At 43.3% G+C, this 21,248-nt stretch overlaps 1 protein-coding gene across 1 annotated transcript; it reads right to left on the bottom strand.

The window, feature by feature from the left end:
- Nucleotides 1-43: 43 nt before the first annotated feature.
- vwc2l (von Willebrand factor C domain containing 2 like) lies at nt 44-21,000 on the bottom strand. Its single transcript, XM_030343522.1, has 4 exons — nt 20,022-21,000; nt 18,828-19,315; nt 8,429-8,558; nt 44-3,705 (listed from the first exon to the last, which is right to left on the bottom strand). Exons 2-4 carry the CDS (start codon nt 19,209-19,211, stop codon nt 3,554-3,556), a joined length of 666 nt encoding a protein of 221 aa, XP_030199382.1. The 5' UTR covers nt 19,212-19,315; nt 20,022-21,000; the 3' UTR covers nt 44-3,553.
- Between the last annotated feature and the right edge of the window lie 248 nt (nt 21,001-21,248).

Genomic DNA, 21,248 nt, shown 5'->3' on the forward strand with positions numbered 1-21,248 from the left:
ACACACGCACACACAGGGTAAAGAAAGACATCCACCCATTTCGCTGAATAACACTTCTTTTCAATTCTATTTAACAAAATAGTGTTTGTCTCCATAAATAATACACAGTTTTCTTTCCACCTCAGAATTCATAATACACATGATACATTTGGATATATTTACATATACACAACATATGGCACGCTTAGGTTTGGTGAACCATTACAATTTATAATTTCCATATTTTTTCTTTGAACTATTGATTAACCCCAGCTTTTTATGTGGGAGGGTGCGGGCATATGTGCGTGTGTATTTGTATGTGTGTTTTAACAGCCAAACCCTTGCTTATTTATGAATATAAAGTTCTGCATTTACACAAAATGGTAGTATGAGCAACAGACCCAAGGTGTCCAAAATATAAATAAATACAACTGATTGATTGTAATATATAATAACAGTGATTCTTTCTCCTTATTTAACATAGTACTCTCAATCTGGTTTTCAGGCACATGTTAAATAACAGTATTTTTTTCGGTTTTTCATTTTTTTTATCATGTAGTTCATATAGTTTCAAACTACAGTAAGTTGGTGTCACTTGAAAAGAGAGTATGGAACACCTTTACAAAATGCCCATGTACAAGCCTGTGTATGAAATTAGGAGCAGATCATTTCCATTTCCGAGACATTCAGAGAAACTCAAAGATTTGATATTTGCCAGGAAATGAGAAAAAAGAAAAGAAAAAAAGGCATGGTTCTTTCCCTGAAACTCTGCAGCTTTGTGTACCTTTCAAGGAAAAAAGGTAAACTCTTAACCTTTTCTCTGCTACTCCTATTTATTTCTTAGCCACAGGCCTCATGGTTGCTTATACTTTGGGAACAGCAAGTGAAAGGAAACGCTTTGCGACACTAGCCCGATCTCCCAACGCGTTCTTTCCTATACCGAGGGAAATCAACCTTTGTACCGTCGGCTCTGTGTTGAGTCAAGCATGAGGGGAGATTTGATCTTTGTCAGTGGAAATATCTGTCATAAATATACAACTATACTTTCCTGTTCGTATGAAGGGTTTTGAAGTCTGGAAATATTTATTTAGCTTTTACTCTTTTTACTTCCGACCTCTCCACTTTGTTGTGGGGATGTGCACACCGGAACGGAGTACTGATAATGGCTTGCCTTGACACTAATCACACCAGAAATGTTAAAAAATGCACTGCTTCTCCGGTGTCCCTGTCACTAAAACCACAGAAGGAGACTGCAATTCTAATCGCTAGACTTCTAAAAAGTGCAAACCTTTTGACCTTGCTGTATCTGTTGGAATTTTTTTTAAGAAGATAATCATTGAACACTTTTACTTTAGTCAAAGGGCTAAGAATATAACACCCTGTAACGGCTCCTGCTGGGGTTTGCTGTTCAAAGCGGTGACAGGCTAGCTAGCTCCTGGTGATGCATTGTTGCAGACAGTACAGTGCACTTACTCACACTAAGAAAAGAGAGGGGGTTTTGTCTGTTTTTGTTTGTACAAAGATCTCGTGTAGAACGGTAGCAAGAAGGCATCTTTGGTGGCGGCAACTCCTTTGAGTCTCCTTATCCGGAACTCATTTGAACTTCCCTCTGTCTTTCTCAATCTTATTCACGTTTATTCCATACCATCCAATGTTAATCATATGAATAAGACACACAGGGTATGGGCTCCAACATGTTTTTGATGCCAGTCACTGTAAATAAAATGATCGACACAAGGGTTAGCTTTGTGTCGTGTCAGTCTGCATACATTATGGTACCTTGGCCAGATGGGATCAGTCATCAGAGGTGAGTCAACCTAATCATCTGACGTTAATGATGGAAATGACCCACACTTCCATCCCTCATCTGAAAGTAGCATATCTTAATGTGTCAGCGTCTGCACAAGCTTTGTCTGCACATGGCAAAGCTGCAGGTGTGTAGAATGCAGATCGTTTTCAAGCAAATGTATTATTCCGTCTATTCTTGAGTCAGGGGTCTGCATCCCATGTCCATGGCTGTCTCATTACGGCCGGCTTGGAGCCGCTGTTAACGAGACCATCCATCATGAGCCAGCAGCCGGGTCTAAAAGGTTAATGGGAAAAGAATTTCTGGAAATGGACAAAAATGTTTCCCTGATGAATGGCATGAACTTACTTGAAATCATCTTTTCTCAAGTTAAGACTTCCATGGCTGAGAGAAAAAAAGAAAAAGAGACTGAGCTGTCTGGTCTACAGTTTGAGGCCTTTTACTCAAGTCGCCCATCTATCAAGGCCCAAACGCTCATCCCCTCTTGGCCCCCAGTGTGGGCCACGGACCCCGGCTGAACCTTCTGCTCTGTGCAGATGTGATGGAGGTGGAGAGGAGGAGGAGGATGAGGAGGAGTTGACAACACAAGAGGGAATCTGTTGGCCAATCTGTCGCAGAAGGGGCGACCAGCTGCTCGTGGTGACTATCTATTCATGGGCCTGGCATCAATGCTTTGAAAAAAGCAGGGTTGATGGGCGAGGGTTTGGTGTGTGGGTACCTGGGTGGTTGTTGAATTGTGCGCTTGTAAATTCACGTACAGTATTTCGTTTTTGGTTCTGCATTGAAACCTTTCAAAAAAAACAGAGGCTGTCTCCTTCACCAGAGTTGAAGTCGGTATAGTCTGGGGAATTGTAACGGTAGAAATAATACTGTACGTATAGGTTTCGAGGGAATTGAAAAAAATAAAAAAGGCTTGACCTTGTGTGTGGGTTGAATTTATGCTCTTCCTCTTTTTAATAGTTACATCATTACACCGGGTAAACCCAACGTCTGCTACATCTGTCCGTGTCAGCTTGACAAAATTCCACTGAGTTGCAGTGTCCACACTGTAGTTACACTGCGTCTGTGCTGGAAACCACACTATCATTGCTAGATATCAGTTTGATAGCCTTACAGCAAACTGACAGTGCTTTCTTGGGAGTGGGTGGGAGAGATCCTGCCAGAACTGAAAAAAAACAACACATGTCATATTAGGAAAACAGTTTGCTTGTGTATATGGGGTGCACATTGTAAACAAGATCCTCAAGCAAAGCTGTGAATTGTGGGTGCAGCTTTGCAGATCTCTCATCAGTGTCAAAAAAGTGTCATACACGCTGTGCTTCCTGTCTGCTTCCTGCCATCAGAATTTCTTTTTTTCTTTTTTACAACGCCTGTGATTTGTGACGGCTACAACAGGCAGATGGCATACACAAAGAATGAATCAACTCGGCAATTCAACAGTGCCAGTGGTCAGGAATGAGTCCATGGAACACAATATATAGAAGTCATTTTGCGTGAGCGCAGCAATTGGACTGAAAAATATATAGAACAGCTAACTTGGCAGGTGAAAAGAGTCTCCGAAACAAAGTTCCATCTTCCTTTTCAGCGGCCTGATTTGTCGGGATGCAAAACTTTTTTGCGAGAGCACATCTCGGCTGCTCAGCAGTTTCAGCCTTTTGCTTGGGGAATTGTGCTCCTATGCTGTCAATCATCTCTTTTTTTGAAAATGGTGCAGTAGGTAGGTCCTTCGCCCGAGCTTCGCCTCTGTTGTCTCTGGTGGAGTAGTCTCTATGACAACGATTGGCCGTTGAGGCACTCCCGCCGCAAGCACTGCGCCGGCTTCCACCAGTCCCCGTTGTGGCATCGGCAGATGGTGCAGTCGTCCACCTTCACTTCGATCCCTGCAGGGATGATCGTGGTTCCAGCAAAGCAGTTTGGACCTGTCCCATGGGGAAATAGGGAATGACGAGAGAGAGACGGAGGGAAACAGTGAGCGTGAGACAGGCATGTGTGAAACAAGGCATCAAAAAAAGGGAAGGAACGAGTGTCTCCTGGGAAGTTTCGCTATCTTTTTTTTCCTTCCTCGAAAGAGTGTAAAAGCTAATGCTGCGGGGAGCCGTGGGGAGTTAAGGGGGAAGGAGGGGGGGTCAAGGGAAACGCATGGATCTTTTCACGGGCGTGCACCGATGGGCTTGTTTTCGCAACACTAAAGCGTTTTTGTCAGTCTCCCTTTCTCCCTCGCCACCGAGCGCTTTGCATTCTAATGCATGCCGAATAGAAGGAGGCTGCCAGGCACCGGCCTGGCTGTTAGTGCAATGAGGCTGGAGTACAGAGGAGGGGAGAGGGAGAGAGCACGAGAGAGAGGGAGATAGAGGGAGAGGGCACGAGAGAGAGAGGGCGAGAGAGAGAGCATGAGAGAGAGAGGGAGAGAGAAAGAGAGCGAGGAAGAGGGATGGAGGGCAATAGAGCAAGAGCAAAGAAGAGAGACAGATACACCCAGATAGAGAAAAGTGGTTTTAATAGCTGAGGACAGTGTTAATCACTGCACGAAAAGGCTTCTAAAAGACATTCTTTTGCCCTGCCTCTCTGCGCATGCACACTCCATATCATACTCCACTTCTGAAATGTAATTAACTCATGTGAATCTTAAAGATCCATGATTAGATTGAAAAAATATGTTCTTATATTACTGTGCAATTTAGTCATTCGTGAGACTGGTTTTTGCCTAATGACTTTCAGTGAATACCAACTGTCATGTCCTCATCATTTTTATCAATTGTATTTCCATGATTAAGCAGCTGGGAAGGGGATATATCAACTACAAAATCACCCCACTATATCATATTATCCTTTGAATATACTATTCAAAAACACACTTGCTATGAAACGAAATTCATCAGACGAACATTGAAAAGCAAATAAGTCTGAATACTTACAAATCCAATTAAAAAGACCATTTTTTAATTTTTAAAAGGTAAAAAAAGTGTCTTTCCAAAACCAGTTGTTTGAAAAACAAAGAAATGGAGAGCCCTGGAAGTGATGCAGTTTGATGTTCTGTTTTTATCTATCAGCCTTTATGATATATCCAGTCAACCATTACTGTAAAATGTTCCATCTTTGTAAGCAAGCCAGATCTTTCCGACCAGCTATTGAGCTTAGCAAGCAAACGATGTGGCACGTAAGACTAATTGGCGATTCTACGAGCTACATGAGGAGTCGGCACATACACAGATTTGAATATGTATCTCTGTTGTTGACATCGAGAGTTCCAATTATATCTGGCAGTTTAATTTTGTGGATGTCAAAAACACATACTTTTTTGCCAAATACTTTGCAGTTACTCTGTTTATGATTGTAGCATATATCATGCAATTGAAAAGCAATTCATATAAGTACCTTATCTTGGGTATGTTATAGAACATCTACACGACAAACGAAAAACCTGTAATACTTTCGCCAATACTGAAACACCATTTTGATGGTCTTTTTTGGGCCTTATGGCTTTTTTTGGGCCACTATATTTCATTTGAAATGTCATCGACTTACTAGGATTTTGAACATTGCATTCATTGGCTAACTCCCGAGAGGTGGATCCTCATGGGCCGTCAGGCATTTGCCCTTGTTTTAATCATTCAACCGGTGCAAGCGGTCATTGAATTTGGATTGCTCCCTGAAGTCGAGCCTTCTAAGTCCAGCCAGCTCTAACGCTCGATGATGATAATGACGTTGACTAAACTCTCAAAGTTCTCATCAGGGTCATAGGCTTCATTCATTAACGTTCACATAATTACTGGGCTGGATTTATTACTTTCTAGAGGGATTGCTCGCTGTCACTATGGCCGTTGAGACTATGACATACGCAGAGATATCAGTACATTGCCGTCTTCCCAAGATTGTTTGTCCAGTTTGTCTACGGACACATAGATAAATCGGCACTATTTTCGGCGCCGTGATTAATTGTCTGTGATTATCTGTGATGCGTCAACAAAGGTGACCCTCCGCACAGACTACCCAACCAGAAGCAACTGATCATATATTTGTGTCTTTGTAGAAGAACTACAATGTAGTTGGGTTGTAACTCACACTCTGTTTGAATACTTAACTACTCGGAACAAATTGGAAGTCATTCCCCTCGCGTGAAAAGGAGCTAGGCTACTATAACTGTAAATGTAACAAAAGCAGCGAGCTCCCCTTCTGGTATCACAATGATGAATGCGAAATTAAACAACTCTTCTGAATCTGGGTAGAACAGGCGAACGCCAATTTATATTGGAGGTTGCTTTATAGAGTAACCCTTTCAATGAAAAAACAACAACTAGGGTCAATGCAGCGTCAATTTGTGAGGGGCAGCTCAGCCCTATCCCTGTTCTTGCTCTAGGATGTGGTCTCAGGTTGAAGCTTTGCATGAAGAGCATGGCATTCAGGAAAACATTCAGCCGGGATCTCTGCAGCCCCAGAGGACCTTCATTAAAGAGAGCACTGAAGGTCCTGCAAAGAGCTCTCTGAACAGAAAGGGCTTTTACTTTGCTTCATAGTGAACAATCCTGCTATTAATACCCCCTGTTATGGGGGGCTACATTCATCAACGATGAAAGCCATTAGATTCTGGCTTTAGAGGAGACATTGTGAGCGCTTGCCAGGTCCATGCTCTCATTGATGTGTCCCCGGACAGCTGGCACAGGTTACAGAGCAGAGCCGGGTGTCGGCGGCTGAGGGACAGGGCTGACCTGCCAATCACATATGGCAGTGGCTGCCATATGTGATTGTTTACAGCCAAATCGGTCTGGGACCTGGAGAACCACAAGGACATGCATCACAGCTGAAAGGGCACATTGACACCCCTCAAAGGACAATGCCAGTCTCCAAATGGCATGTCAAAGATGCAGAGTTCAACAAGGTCATTATGATGAAACTTTGCAGAACATTTCACAGTGAGTGCACCTCGAGTTGCCTCATTAGATATAAATTTGCCTGAAATGAAGTTGGTTCTTGTCATGATGAACGTGATGGAAGTGCAAGGCTGTAAATTTACCTGGCACACGCATTCAATCGTGCCCCTCGCTGCCGCGTGTCCGTAAAAAGCTGTCCAAGCTGTCAAAGTTAATAAGTTACCTGACTCAACCTTCCCCACATGACAGTCTGTCACAATGTCGTGCTGATGAACCCTCAGATGTGGGAGGCCTGACAGCTCTATAAATAATTCAACCCCCCCACCCACCCAAAAGACCCATCCATTTTTAGCCCAACTACGCATTCTCTGTTATCATAAGATTCAAGGGGGGTTGACATCATTTGAAACGTTTTAACTACCCCCCCAATGTATTCACATAATGAATGATACACATGACTGCTGCAGTTCTCGTGGTCCCCGAGGTCTCTCTCGGTTCCGTCAAGATGGCTCGGTTAGCTTTGTCTGACGAGGCATGGAGGAGCTCCTCCAAGGGGTTCAGTGAGAGTAAACACCCCTTCAGAACCAGGAGCCTACCTGCTCCTCTCCAGGAACATGTTGGGTAAGGAGAGAAAGAGAAATACAACTCTGGAGGTCCTTGAATTGTCTTCCTGCAGACCGAGTCTAGTCACTCTGTCCTCGCCTGAGAGCGTGTGGAGAAAGCATGTACTGTACATCCACAGCCATCCACCTCAGAGCAGAGCAGCTAAGATATGCTCTGTTGGGGAGCCCTAGAGACAATAGGCCTTCCCCTGAAATGGCATTGCTGAAAGGGTGTCACCGTGTACTGTCGCACTGGATTAGCTCCTCACATCCAGATGTTTCTGGCGTGTGTGTGTGTGTGTGTGTGTGTGTGTGTGTGTGTGTGTGTGTGTGTGTGAGGGGAGGGGGGTGCAAGAAAACGTCCAGGAATGTGTGAGTGTCCGTGGTGACATGGATGGTTGCCATCTTCCTCAGTATGACCGCCCTGATTCCTGTTCTTCTATCCTCAAGACAGATAATATAGGTCAATGACTACTGTGAAGCATGAAGAACATAATCCACCTTCGACTCTACAGACAATGAAAAGCAACCGGTGTTGCATTATAATTGCGTCGGAATGAGACACAAGGAGGAACTCACTGCAGCATTGTTTGTGTGGCAACGTGGATTCTTTGTCTAGGTGATGTTACGCTCAGGCAATCATTCTACCATTCAGTTCGTCCGCTTGGGGAGATCACGGATGATCAAGGACATCAGTAAGGAGGCTTCGGTCTCTTGAGTCCGTAAAGCTCTTTCCCTCCCACAGGATTTGTGGTGGCCGGGGACAAAGACTCCCGCCCATCTCTTCTAACCAGCCAATGAGCCATCGAAATCCTATAATTCTAATTTGAGGATTGGCTGTGTGTGGCAAGGGCGTAGGGGGCACTGGGAGATACAGTTCTCAGGGGGCCCATTAGAACCATACCACCATGGCCTCAATCAATGGGCCAATGTTTACCCTGCTTAGCGTGTCATTTATAATTAAAGCAAGTACTGCTCATTAGTGGCCGGCAGGCCCGAGGTAATGATTTTAATTCATAAAACATCAATTACATCCTCATCCTCCAAAGGCGCGGCCATGAAACGGCGCTACCTCTGATAAATGTGACACCGGTAGTTTAATAAAATGTTAATGACGTTTTGAGAATGTGCGTAACTGGTGGTTGCGGCGGAAAAGTCTGTGAGTCTCTTACCGTTTTTACAGATGGGGCAGCACTGCTCCGGCTCGTACACGGGGTTGACGCACTCGGGCACGGCGCAGTCCGACACCACACAGTGAACCTCATTGTTTGGCTCACAGCGGCACCACTCGCAGGGCGAAGGCTGGGAAAGGGAGGGGAAAGGGAGCAGGAGGGGAGGACGGGGAAAGAGACCGCACATTAAGGTTATGGATGACTCAACGTTGTCGTCACTGGCGCTGTAACACAGGTAATTTGACGGATTATGATTGTCGTCATCCTCGCTGGCCTGCGTGCCTTTTCTGTTCGGCACATCACAGCTCGGTTTGCGTCATCCTTGCTTGCCTGCGTGCCTTTTCTGTTCGGCACATCACAGATCGGTTGCTATCGACGTGGCTTCACTCATGCAAAGTATAGCTCTAGGCTTTGGTTCAAACTCCATGGAATGTGGTCAGCAACGCAGGGATAGTATACATTCTGCTGCAGTCTCAAACCACAGTGTTCTCTTGGCAGCGCTGCAAGAGGCTGATGGAAGATATATTTCCCACTGTGCTGGTGCATGTTATTCGGCTCTCATCAAAGAACCTTTAAAGGACGTTAACCTAAATGCTGAAAGATTGACATGCAGTTGAAAAATATATACACTGTTGTTCACAGATTTTCCCATAATCTTTAAGTTATAATAGTGTCCACTGTGTAGGGCCAAAAATCATAGGTTAATCTGATCATTTAGTCATCATCAAATGCACATATTGTGACACCAAGCCCGGTAGCAGGTGATTAGGTCACACGTATGCCATGGCAAGCTGCAATATTCAAATGAATCTGTCTTGAAAGGACCGGCTACAAACCAGAATCCATTAGTCAATTCTAAAGGATGTCGTAAGTAGGCCTGTACAACTATGCTTTCGAAGTGTACATGGTTTTGTGATTTCATTATTTGATTATTTATAATTCAGCATTCGTTACACAGAAGCACATTATAGAAAGACAGAGCACAGCGGATAAATGCGGGATTAATACTCAATGTACTGTTATCTGTTTACCCTAAAAGGAATAATGATGTCGGAGGTGGTATCTTATGGAATAACACTAGCCAAGATAATTGGTAAAGAGAAACCAAATCTACATTTGGACACATTGAGACTAAGCTGTTGCATGGCAGACTCAATACTGCCTGGTTTTGAACATTTGGAATACGCTGCCTGTGTTCAGTGCGCTACCTTAGGTAGCGGGTGAAAGTTGTTTTGGGAGGTTTCTAGCTTTATTTACATCATTATTACAACATGCACGCACAGGGGCAAACACATTGCCTGTAGGTCATGGAGAGAAACTTGAATTTAAGCCCTTCTAAGGCAATTGACATTTAAGTATGAAAAGAAAAAACAACCGAAAGCGCTGTTTAAATGGCTGCTTTACAAGAAAGTTAGCGGAAGGGCTTATGAGTCTCGAACACAGCCTGCTGGCAATGCAAAATGGCCTCTCATTCTGGTGGCTACATCTTCTCTCTAGCACCACAACAAACATTAGCTTGAAATACGTTGAAGCACAGCCCTCGACAATCCACTGCAGAAAACCTCCCTGCAGCACAGATGGACCAAAAGGTTATTCCCAAAGCAGAGCGATGCTTTTCTTTGTAATAAGGCCATGTCTGCCTTCTAATCAACTATAGTCTATGGATGCTGTTGTTCTATTGGTGTCCAATTGTATCTATGCAACCGTTTATCCCAATCAGTGTTAGTCTTAGTCCTATCACCTCACCAGTTAACAGAGCAAAGGGCTTTCTACCACATTGTTGGTCATCTCACAGGCCTCATGTATAACTTCATCTGTCAGGAGTTCGATGAAACATGCAGGAGATACAAAATCTTAAACTCTGATATAATAATATATCTTGGCCCAGTCCAACATTTCAAATATGCATTTCAGCATTTTTGGAGTTTTGGTGTGTGAAACATTGGGTTATTTTCTTGCCATTTTCTTCCCCTATCTGAGGCGCTTAATGCTTTCATTTGAAATCGTGGGGTCTCATAATGTGTGACATTACAGGTTCTTCCATTCAAAGCCTCTTGGAAGAGAGGTACATTTGAGTACACTGGAATAAAACATTTTCCCTGATATCCCGTTGCGCGTGAGGCTCCATCAAGAGGGAGGAAAAGGGAGCCAGCAGGTTCATGAAAAACATGCCGGTGATTTAGTTATTGTGGGAAGATTTTTCAACACCTAACTAAATGTCTTGCTCCGAAAAAAGAATCACAGACGGAGATGAGCCCGCATGCTGGGACGACATCACAGATCTTTCACTCACTACAATCAGATACAAAATCTTCTTTCTGTTTAACATTTCTGTTTTACATCCCTGCGGTAGACTTCCGCCCCGTCCCCCCCCTCCCCCCCATTGTACCCTCCTCATCTCCTGGACACCGCTAGGCCAATTAAGCAAAGGCAAGATGGGCCTCTGCTCATGCATATGGAGAAGTCTGTAAACCCTACGTCCCGTTGACAGGCCCAGTGTGGGGGGGCAGCGAGTGGGCCGATCCAGGGTCATTGGTGGAGCACGTTGGCTAAAGAGGCCAGCCCTCCTGCACACTGACAGGCGCTTTTAAACCCTGGAAAATAACTGCTGTAATTGTCAGATTTAAGGAGGTGGGTGGGGCCGGTGATTTGCAGTGGTAAGGATCTGTGTGTGCGAAAACAGAGGTAACATCTGAGCTGAACTATTTGGCTGCATGAAAGCTTTACTGCACTCAAGACAGGCATGGGGTTCCTACATGATCATATCCTGTAATAATACATGCATGGCTTCATTTATTTATTTACAGCCACATATACATTTCAACACGTCTAAAGGATTACACCCATCAATTCATTCATCAAGCTTTATTTCTCATAATTTTAATGAATAACTATGCAATAAAATTTTTATTAAAAACGCACCGCAACAATAATGTGTTTGCCTGCATGTATTTGCTTATGCTGATGCAGTCTAGTGTGTAGCTGGTGTGTAATATTTATCAGACATATATCCTCCTTCCACATTTGAGAGATAAAGGTTTTACTTCGGTTATTTTATCTTTTGTTGAACAGTAGTTTGCTTCAATGATTAATTCTATGCACTTGCATGATTCTTGTCGTTTTTGGGTTGTTTCTTCATGGTTAGATGCACCAATTGTTAACGCTTTGGAAAAAAGTATCAGCTAAATAAGTGTGATGTCATCTCTTCAAACTAGTTTGCTTTATAAGAACCATCCATTGAAGAAAAAAATGCTGTACTACATGCACACTATACTTGCTGTACAAAAAAATTACTTCATTCAGGTCTGAAAAATAGGGGCCAGGGCCTCTTATTCAAGGCAGCCTTTGCCAGTGTGCGACCACATGATTTTGTCCCTCCACTTAATATATGAATATGTTCATCTTTACAGTGCCAGGGTTAAAAATAACAGATACACAGGTCAACTTTCAATGAACCTTTTCTGGAATTTATGGAAACCCTTTCATGCATTCAGTGGTGCCCAGGGCTATCCATTGCTTCTTTGTGTGTGTGCTCTAGCGTTAAGAGGATCATTCATGCCTCGGTCAGGGACCGTGAAAGAAGTGGGACTCGAGACCACGCTGTCGGCAGACATTTTGGGTCAGCTTTTGTCCCAACCCGGCCCGGCCCTGTGAGCTGGACACTCAAGCACTGCCCTGCAAAGTGCTTCACTACTTTTCTTTTATCCTATCACTGTACTGAGTACTGTACTGAAGTACAGCCCTGACATCGTTTTGTCTATACTGGGACTTTGTAAGGCACAAACCTCATTCATTTGACTGCTCAAAGCATACTCTGCTGGTTATACTGGCAATAACTGGATCCCGAATCTGGGTGAACAGGGGATATTACCTTTGTCTTTCTTTTGGTAATCATGGTGCTGCTGGGTCTATATATGGGATCTTTAGGTGCCCTGTAATGACACAAACGCTTTTAGAGAAAGTGTATGCAAAGGTTTCCAATCAACAATGCGTAGACTGCCCTCTGTAGAAACAAATCAATCTCTTCTGAAAGCTCCATCTAGCCGCTCCCAAAGGAGTTCACTTCGGTAGACAACAGGTCGTAATTCTGCCCAGACTGCCGTCTCTCACCTGAAGTTCTGCATAGTGGGCCTGCTGCATGAGTTCAAGTCTCTATAGCATTCAAAGTTGTGCTGAATAATGACGACTAAGTAGTTCTAATTTTGTTATTAGGTATAGATTAAGAAGTTCTTCTGAATGTGTGGAATGTCAATGGGGAACTTTTAATAGGATATGAATACCGCATTCAACCTAGTTTGGGGTATGATTGTTCTTGATGGTTATTTTTCAAACCTATCAAGTAAGCAAATGTGAAATCCTAAAAAAACACGTAGGTTTAAATCTTGTTTTTGACCATATCGTCTTCTGTCCTTCTATTTTCTTCACATTTAATCTCAGACGTTTCCTTTCAATCAAGACAGAAGGGGGAATAGAAGCAATCAAACATGAGGCCTGTTGGCTCTGACAAGCAAACCTCTGCATAGGGTAAGGCACAAGTCATCACACTGAGTGACGTGTTGTGTGTGTGTGTGTGTGCCTGAACCTCTCCATGGGTTTCTCAATTGAACTGAACTGAACTGTATAGAATCCAACATTTTTCTCCCATCTTTTGGTGGTAAAATGTAATAACTGTTTGCGGCAGAAATTAAAATGGCTCTGTGTTAAAGGCCAATTCGCTCTGTGTAATAATTACATCAGCTCATTTCCTGGTCGGTGGTTTATGGGAGTTTCAGCAAAATGTAATTGGTTCGGCTTCTCTTTTTTTTGCAGTTGGGTTATTTTCAAAGGAATATGTGTGCACTGTTTGCTCTTAATAAATGAGTACTTTTTCAAGCTAGTTTATCATCAAACAGAAGCAAGAAGTGCAAGGCAGGAAAGTTGTTGAGTTCCTTGTTACGTTTCTCTACCTCCACATCATACAAATCCCTTTCATTCTCACTTGTTTGTAATAACGTCTTTGCAGAAGGGAGAACCAAACACACGCCAGATAAGACATCACTCCAAAGGAACCTGGTATGAACAGACCTTTAAGTGTACCCAGATACACAATTAGGGCTCTTCATGTGCTCTTGGTTTGTGACGATTTAGAATACAATCATCAACACAAACCTCAGTACATGTTTTCAATAGGACAATGGAAATGAAGCATCCTTTTGACCCTGCTCTGAACTGAAACACACACGCACTTGTTTTTTCTCTTTCTGTTTTAAATGCAAACTGCAATTTGTGTGATTATTGTTAACGAACCGTCCTCATATTTCATTGTCATGTTATTTTTCATTATACACATCTTACTAAAAAATATATATGTATTCATAAAATTTGCTTGCATGACACGTATTATTGGCTGGTCACTGCCCCGGAACCATTCACACCCTGAAGTTATTAATAGACTGAGTGATTCATTGTCAAATTTGTATTGAGTGGTGGCCGAATCTATGAGGCATTACTAAATGAAGTACTCCTCACTCCACTAGACCCCTGTGCCTCCCACTGCCTGATATAGGGCTGGGCTGGGGATATGGCTTCCAGTATGAAAATCTCTCACTAAATGAAAATCGGGAAAGTTTCTCTGCGACAAGGACACTTGTAAATGGACAAGTTAACGCTGGTTAAGTACAGATTAGAGGAGTGGATTTCTCCTTGGCTTGTCGTTATGCATAATGCTTCTTCAGGATTAGATCCAGCACATTGGCGGCTCTGTATCCAGCTGCTATGTGTGAATGTTGATGAGCGCTGGCACGACAGCCATCACTGCGCTCTCAAGTTCGAAGTGATTTTGGGCTTTCAGCATTTGTCGGGTACAATACCCCTGGATAGAGGTTGGTTGGGAATGCTTGGAGTGCTGCTAATGGATTAAAGGTATTGCTATATAAAAATATCGAAAAAAAAGAACGGTTCCATGAAAAGACACATGCTTCGTTTTTGCAGGTTTTCTGTGTGGAGAGGGCCCATCCCCCTACTCCCCACAGACAGACACACAAACACACACACCCAACAACCCCCCCCCCCCACACTCACACACACACACACACGCACCTGCTACTGGCAAATTAAAATGCAAATTGGAAGTGTTGCGCAACGTGCCCTAGATGGTGACAGAGGAAATGCCACGCAGGCCTGCACCAAAAGGTTAACCTGTCGCCATCCCTTAATAGGGGCGCGCATCCCACACTCACCGACAGCCTTTGATTCCTTTGAACACTGTACGGCGCCCGGGCTTTTATTTCATCCAACAGACACGCACAACACACGCGCACACGCACACACACACTCATACGCACACTGGACACCTGGTCCTTAGCGTCATTGGAAAGATCATTATGGCCTCATGCGGCGACTAGCAGCTCGCCCGTCGTTACCAGCTAAGGTGATAAAAGGCCCTGAGAGGACTCGGAGCCAGGGAGAGGTCGTCTGTGAGCTCACCCCTTAATAAGTCTAAGGCCAGTCTTTTCACGTGTCTCCTGAAGAGCTGATTGTGAGGTTGGAGGAAAAAATAAGAAATAATCTGTTTAAATCCAAATAAAAGGTTGTCAAAAAATCGTAAAGGAGAAGGCTTCAGTCCCGTGGTCCGAAGGAAATCAAGCAAATGATTCAAAATCAAAATGATAAAGTATTTCCTTGTATTAACCACTCTAGGCTCTTATTATATATTTATTTAGCATGTGTGGAGAACTTCATGAAAACAAAGGTTTTTCTAGGTAATATTGATGTACTTTTCATCACAACATTCTCTCCTTCTTTCAATGTTGTTCAAAATTACAGTTGTTTGCTTTTCCAAGAACCGTTAAACAATGGTTTGTGCATGCGTTGGAAAGGAAGGACTCCTCGATCACACTGTCAGTGGAAAAGGTCCATATGATAGAGATCACGTAGAGAAGGATAGATATGCACTGGCAGGCTGAGGCCTGAGCAGGAAGATTCTGTTGGCTATCCTCTATATAGACGATGATAGATGACCGCAGTATTGTGTACAACCAATTCAATATCTTGTCATCGCTGTGTTACAAAACATTATTATAAACAGCTGAAGAGAAACTATGACTGTCTTAGTACTATCCATTTTCTATACCATACAACTGATTCTTGAAGTAAAATGATATGGGATTTCAAAAAGATAGTGTATGGACGCATCTACAAAACACATATACATGCACACGCACGCAGACTAGAGTTAAAAATAGTCCCTCCGCGATTGTGAGAGGGTAAAACTCTGACCCTCAGACATTTGCATTTGAGTTCACTGTGCTGGATATGGAGGCTACCACTGCAATTGAACATCTGACTAAATAGGCCCTTACACAGCAACCCAAAATTGATTGGTTTTTCAAAAAATGAATCTCTTCCAACTTTCGCTCAAGTCCATCGCCACGGGTTATCTTTGTTAAAGAAAAAATATTCTGAACACGGCTTGGTGGCATCTGCCTGCTGAGTTCAAAATGGGGCTTGGCTTTGTGTGGTTAAATGTGTCTCAGTGACAGGATGTGGTAATTGTGCACAGGTGAAAAAGAAAATTCTCTGCAATCGCCCACCGTGGATTTCTTTCTTTGCCTTCAAGTTAATATGAGTCGCACCATTCAGAATTGCCACCAAATTGCTAGCGCAGATGGCTGGTTCTCTCAAATTACTTTGTACGAGGCATACCACCTAGCATTCGGCAGCGGGATGCACAGTCCTGATGATTTACCGATGATAAGCCTATTCTAAACAAATTTAAACGGTCCCTTCAAGATTTAAATATGGTACCTGAACTTAACTCAAGTACACTTGTGATCGCAATGAGGCCAAGACATCTATGACGTTTATGTCCGAGCAATAAGAAGTAAGATCCATTTCTACTATTTGATTTCCCAAAAATCATGATTACTTCACAGTTTAAGTCATCTTTAAAGTTAAAATACCAAACATAGAAATGCAAAAGTAATTTCCCTGTTTGAAATCTTCTTGACTATTATTCATGCAAAGGAAGCACGTTTAACGCATCACTCTGGGCTGTAGTTAATACTGATGGGCATTTCTAACACTTTAATTAAATGATACATCCAGAAAATATAGCAATCGATTCATCAAAAAGTAGAATCAAAGTTTGAGCTGCAGTCCATCCCAACAATAATTCGAATTAGGAACCACTATGTGTGCTCTTAACCCTTAAATGGAATAAAAAAGTATTCCTAATTTATAACACTAAACCTATTCTACAGAATACATATGCTCAACAAATGCCTTAGAACACAACCCCTGATACGTTGTTAACCAAGATATGAATAATTGTTTCTCAAGCCCTAAAGTTAACTTCTGTGATGCCTTCTATGTTATGAGCCCAGTGTCGTGCTCAGTGACGAACCGCTCACTGTACCCATGGTTTGAACCAAGCATGGGAACCATATTTGATGTTATGAACCACAGATCTGGATTCATCTCCAAAGAATAGTGAGGTCTTCCTCTCAACACTTTTATTATTTCAAATCAGAAATTCATTTCTGTTCACCTCTGCTATCTTTTCAAATGTATCTCTGCACTATTATTTGTATTTTTCAACTTCTTATACTTTCATTTTGACATGTGCCTTCTTTAAGTAATCTATGGGGGCTTCCAAGTGAAACATTTTTTTTTTTTTTTTTTTTTTTTTAATGAATGTTGTTTTAACGTTTTCAAAACAGGTTTCTGCCTTTGTAAAGAACTACAAAGGGCATTTGTTTGAAGGATGCTGAATAAATAAACCTAATGTTTGCTGAAATATCAAGATTTGACTTGTATTGTACGAGAAAATCCAAAGAAAAGTAATTCAATTCTTAATCCCCATAGCAAGACCATATTAGGCGCCGTTATATCTTTATGCTGCATTAATTGCATTGTGGATCATACGGTTCCCAAATGGCCAAATGTTTCCTCTCTCTAACATTGAGGGTACAAAACCTGACAAATTATATAAATCAGGAGTGAATTGAACTCTTTCATATGAGCGGGTTTTCCTTACCGATTTTCAAACATGAACAAAAAGACATGATTAAGCAGAGAGCTAGGGTGTATCCCGGTTATTGTGATGATTTGACACACTCTATTTCAATCATCCATTGCCCTGATCCATGTGTAATTAATGTATATGAGATGGCCAACTTCCGGGCAGCAGTGGTGGCAGCAGCAGCAGCAGCAGCAGCAGCAACAGCAGCAGCAGCAGCAATTTAAAACACAGCCTGTACTTGTCAAGCATGTAGTGTCATTTGTAAACGGGCGATAACGCTGTGCCCTTTGACTGCTACCGTGACACTGTTTTGTCAGAAAGACAAAGAACTCGCCCTCTTCCGGTGTTGTGTGAGCTTGTTAATCGAGAAGAATCTCATCATCATAGCTTTTGAATCGTGATGCCGTGTATGATTCAATATCAAAATAATGCATTTATCTGTTTAGGAGATGCTTTGCTCCAAAGTGATGTCCAGGGAATACAGAGAGGGAAACCAAGCGACAATAGTGTTTGTGTAGAGCAATTTGTGGTAGGAGTCTCGCTCAAAGATGCCCAGGGTTGAGGACATTGAGGGATCCAACCCAGAATCTTTTCTTTGGAAATCAAACACCAAAAGTATATCCTTATCCTGACACAACTGTTGGGGAATTTTCATATTTTGAATACAGAAGTTTATTATCATTCCATAATATGTGTGTATGTGTGCGGTCTTTAGTTGGTTTTGGGTTGTTTCCACTGAATGACAAATACAACTGTATTACTCCTTTATAATATGATATAATGTCTTAGACGACAGCATTGCAATGAGGTGATACAAGTGGGAAGTGGGTGAACCCAAGACTTTACCAACTGTATAACTTCCTGGCGTGCATCCGGAAATGAAATATGGATATTGTTATGTGAATCGATGCAGTGTTGAAAAACTGAAAGTAGTCATTCTTGTAGTGCTTTATATTGTTACATTGATATTTAGCTCTCAGCCCAAGACATGAGCATGTTCTAACAAGCTCTTTTGGTCAACAGCCCCAACGGGCTATATATGATTAAATGTCAGTGCCTTTTCCAACGAGTATAGTATTCAAACAGTAACCAGAAATTGTTGAAGTATTGTTCACCGCTGAGGAGGAAATTACATAATTGCACCTGAACTCAATGCCTCAATCTATTGATTTGCTAAGCAAAGCAAACAGATCCATATGTTTAACGTCTTGGACCCTAAAGATTATTGTAGTTAAAATATGAAGCATCGAGTAAAAATGCATACAACACTCTCCATGGCTTTGATTGTAGTGTTTGAAGAGTCAGACTGGTCTGCAAGTACGTAGCCTATTGCTGCAGTACTATAAGATCGAAGTTATCCATATATCGACCACATCATATGTTCAAATGACGTCTTACCTTAAACTCCTCCAGGATCTTGTACGTTTTCGCGCGGTATTCACAAAAGTTCTTAATCTCCTTGCACTCGGGGCAGCAACCATTGTGTTCAACTTTGGTGCACTTTGGGTGTATCTTGGGACACTCCGGCTGGTCGCAGACGGGCCCGTCCCCTGTGCACACGCACGGACAGTTCGAGTGTCCGGGGAAGAACCGCTCCCCGAGTTTGTACACAAAGCCGCTGTCGTCCACACATCCTTTCCCTCGATAGTCATCGAAGAAGATGTTGTCGTTTGCGGTCCGCTCCGCGTCGTCAGCGGCATAATCCTCTGGGTTGACCGAGGCGGCAGAGCAGGAGTTCACAGCAAGCAACACGACGCAGAGGACTGCAGAGAGGGGGCCCATACTTCGCCGCGATATTTGCTATATGGCGCTTCGACAAGAGCATATGGCTGTCATTCTAGGCCCCTGTTGTCCGCGGTGGCGTCCTGAGCTCCATAGAGACGACTCTGCAATCAGGGGAAAGTCGAAAACAATGCATAGCATAATATACATCAGAGTACAACAAACGTGCGATGTTTGTTGTATGGGGGTAGGGGGGCGGGGCGGGGGGGGGGGGGCGGACTATTTGATGTTATATCATTTAAAAAAAAAAAGTGCGTGTGTGCTTGTGCGCGCGCGTGCGTTCGTACTTGTATGTAAGTGCGGACGCGGGCACGCATGTGTGCACGCGCGTGTGTGTGGACTACGGATCATGACACTGGGCAAGCAAATGACATCATTAGGTGCTGGATAAAAGATGAACGCGACGGTGTGAAGCCGAAATAATGGCTTCTCCACTAACAACTCATGTGCATGGATTTAATTAAAATCTCGACATAGGCTGCATGAAACCAACAGGTATCTAACACAACATGAGCCTGTTGTGGTTGTGGTTATTCCCTTGCAAGTCTATGCCTCGTCATATGGGTAACACGCCCTTTTAACCAAATGCACATTTTTTTTAACCTGCATATAGTAAAAATGCGCAATAGGCTTTAGGCTGACATACTTGGTCCCTTGCAGAGAGGCGGTAGGGAAGAAGGGGGGTTGTATTCTTATTTGGGATTATTAATGCTTTCAGTGTTATGCATTCCCCCATGGTAAAGCACCACACGAAGCACGGCGACGCTACAGGTTTTAGGACATGATGGGGGGATTCGTCTGCGAACTCACCGTGTAGAATTGCTTGTTCCCACTTTCTTTCTTTTTTTTTCGCGAAACCAGAGAGTCCAAAACGCCTTGTGCGGATCAGATCAAGACAGTTCCCCCTAGGCGTCCGTATACTTCATCCATAGGGGTAGGTGTGTGTGTGTGTGTGTGTGTGTGTGTGTGTGTGGTTATCTTTGCCTGGCGTCGAAAGATGTTGTAATCCCCCTGACTTGAGTCTGTCCAGCCTTAAAAAAAAGAGATTCAAACAGCAGCCTGTTGTAGAGCCGGCTGTTTCCTTTTCCAGTCGAAGAGAAGTCGTACTCTCCGCGTAAAAGTATGTTGGATGCAATCTTATTAGTCCTACGATAGACGAAATGAAATATAGGAGGAAAAGGGAAGAGGGTGGGGGTAAAGAAGGGGGAAAAGAAGCGCTTTAAGTAAATCCTATAGTCTTCCTCGGGCTCTCGGTCGTCCAATCATCTTAATATTTCCAATTTCTCCTGAAAATCTGGGGAAAATCCTCTGTCTTTGCCTTACATTTCCACAGTTTGAATGGCACGCAGGCAACACCATATATATATATATAAATAAAAGAAAGTTTACGATTAAATCACGAATCAAAACGAAGATCGACCCCTGGTTCCCGACCGCCTGCACACGGTGCTTGTGGCGTGATCCCCCTCTCACTCACGGACCGAGGGCTCTTGCTTCTGACGAGGTTAAGGATCAAAAGACAAAACACTCACACGTACACACACACACACACACACATACACGCAGGCACGAGCACAATCTAACAAAACCCACGAAGCACGATTCATTAAGTCCGAAGGTCGTCACGTGAAAGAGGATTAAGCGCTCGGGCTTTTCTTTCCTCGTCGTCACGCGCGGTGCTGAAGAAAGAGAAAATCTAGCGCTTCTGAGTTCCAGCACCTTGGAGAGCGACTGTGTTCAGCAGCGACGGTGCTGCTGCTGGTCGGGCGTGCTACAGCTACTAAGCACTGCTCCAGCCGCTAACAGAGAGCTCTCACTCAGCCCCCCCCCCCCCCCCCCCCCCCCACACACACACACACACCCTCTTCTTCTTCTATAGCTTCTCTGTCCGTTGAAATCCCAGAGGTGACGAGGGGGAGGAAGCAAACATTCGCTGAATGCATGCTCATGCACATAAATTAATTTCGAACTACGAGTTGTCACTGCTGGGAGATGATGTCGTCGTCGTGTGCGTGTGCGTGTGCGTTTGTGCATTGA

This window comes from Gadus morhua, chromosome 20 (assembly GCF_902167405.1).
Source record: "Gadus morhua chromosome 20, gadMor3.0, whole genome shotgun sequence".
NCBI classification, from domain to species: Eukaryota; Metazoa; Chordata; class Actinopteri; order Gadiformes; family Gadidae; genus Gadus; species Gadus morhua.

What these genes read in the sequence shown, in the direction of transcription:
- vwc2l (XM_030343522.1), bottom strand. Translation starts at nt 19,211, where the DNA reads ATGGGCCCCCTCTCTGCAGTCCTCTGCGTCGTGTTGCTTGCTGTGAAC. An exon ending in AGATCCTGGAGGAGTTTAAG is followed by an intron (nt 8,559 to 18,827) that starts GTAAGACGTCAT and finishes TCCCTTTCCCAG; the next exon opens with CCTTCGCCCTGCGAGTGGTG. An exon ending in CTGCCCCATCTGTAAAAACG is followed by an intron (nt 3,706 to 8,428) that starts GTAAGAGACTCA and finishes CCCATGGGACAG; the next exon opens with GTCCAAACTGCTTTGCTGGA.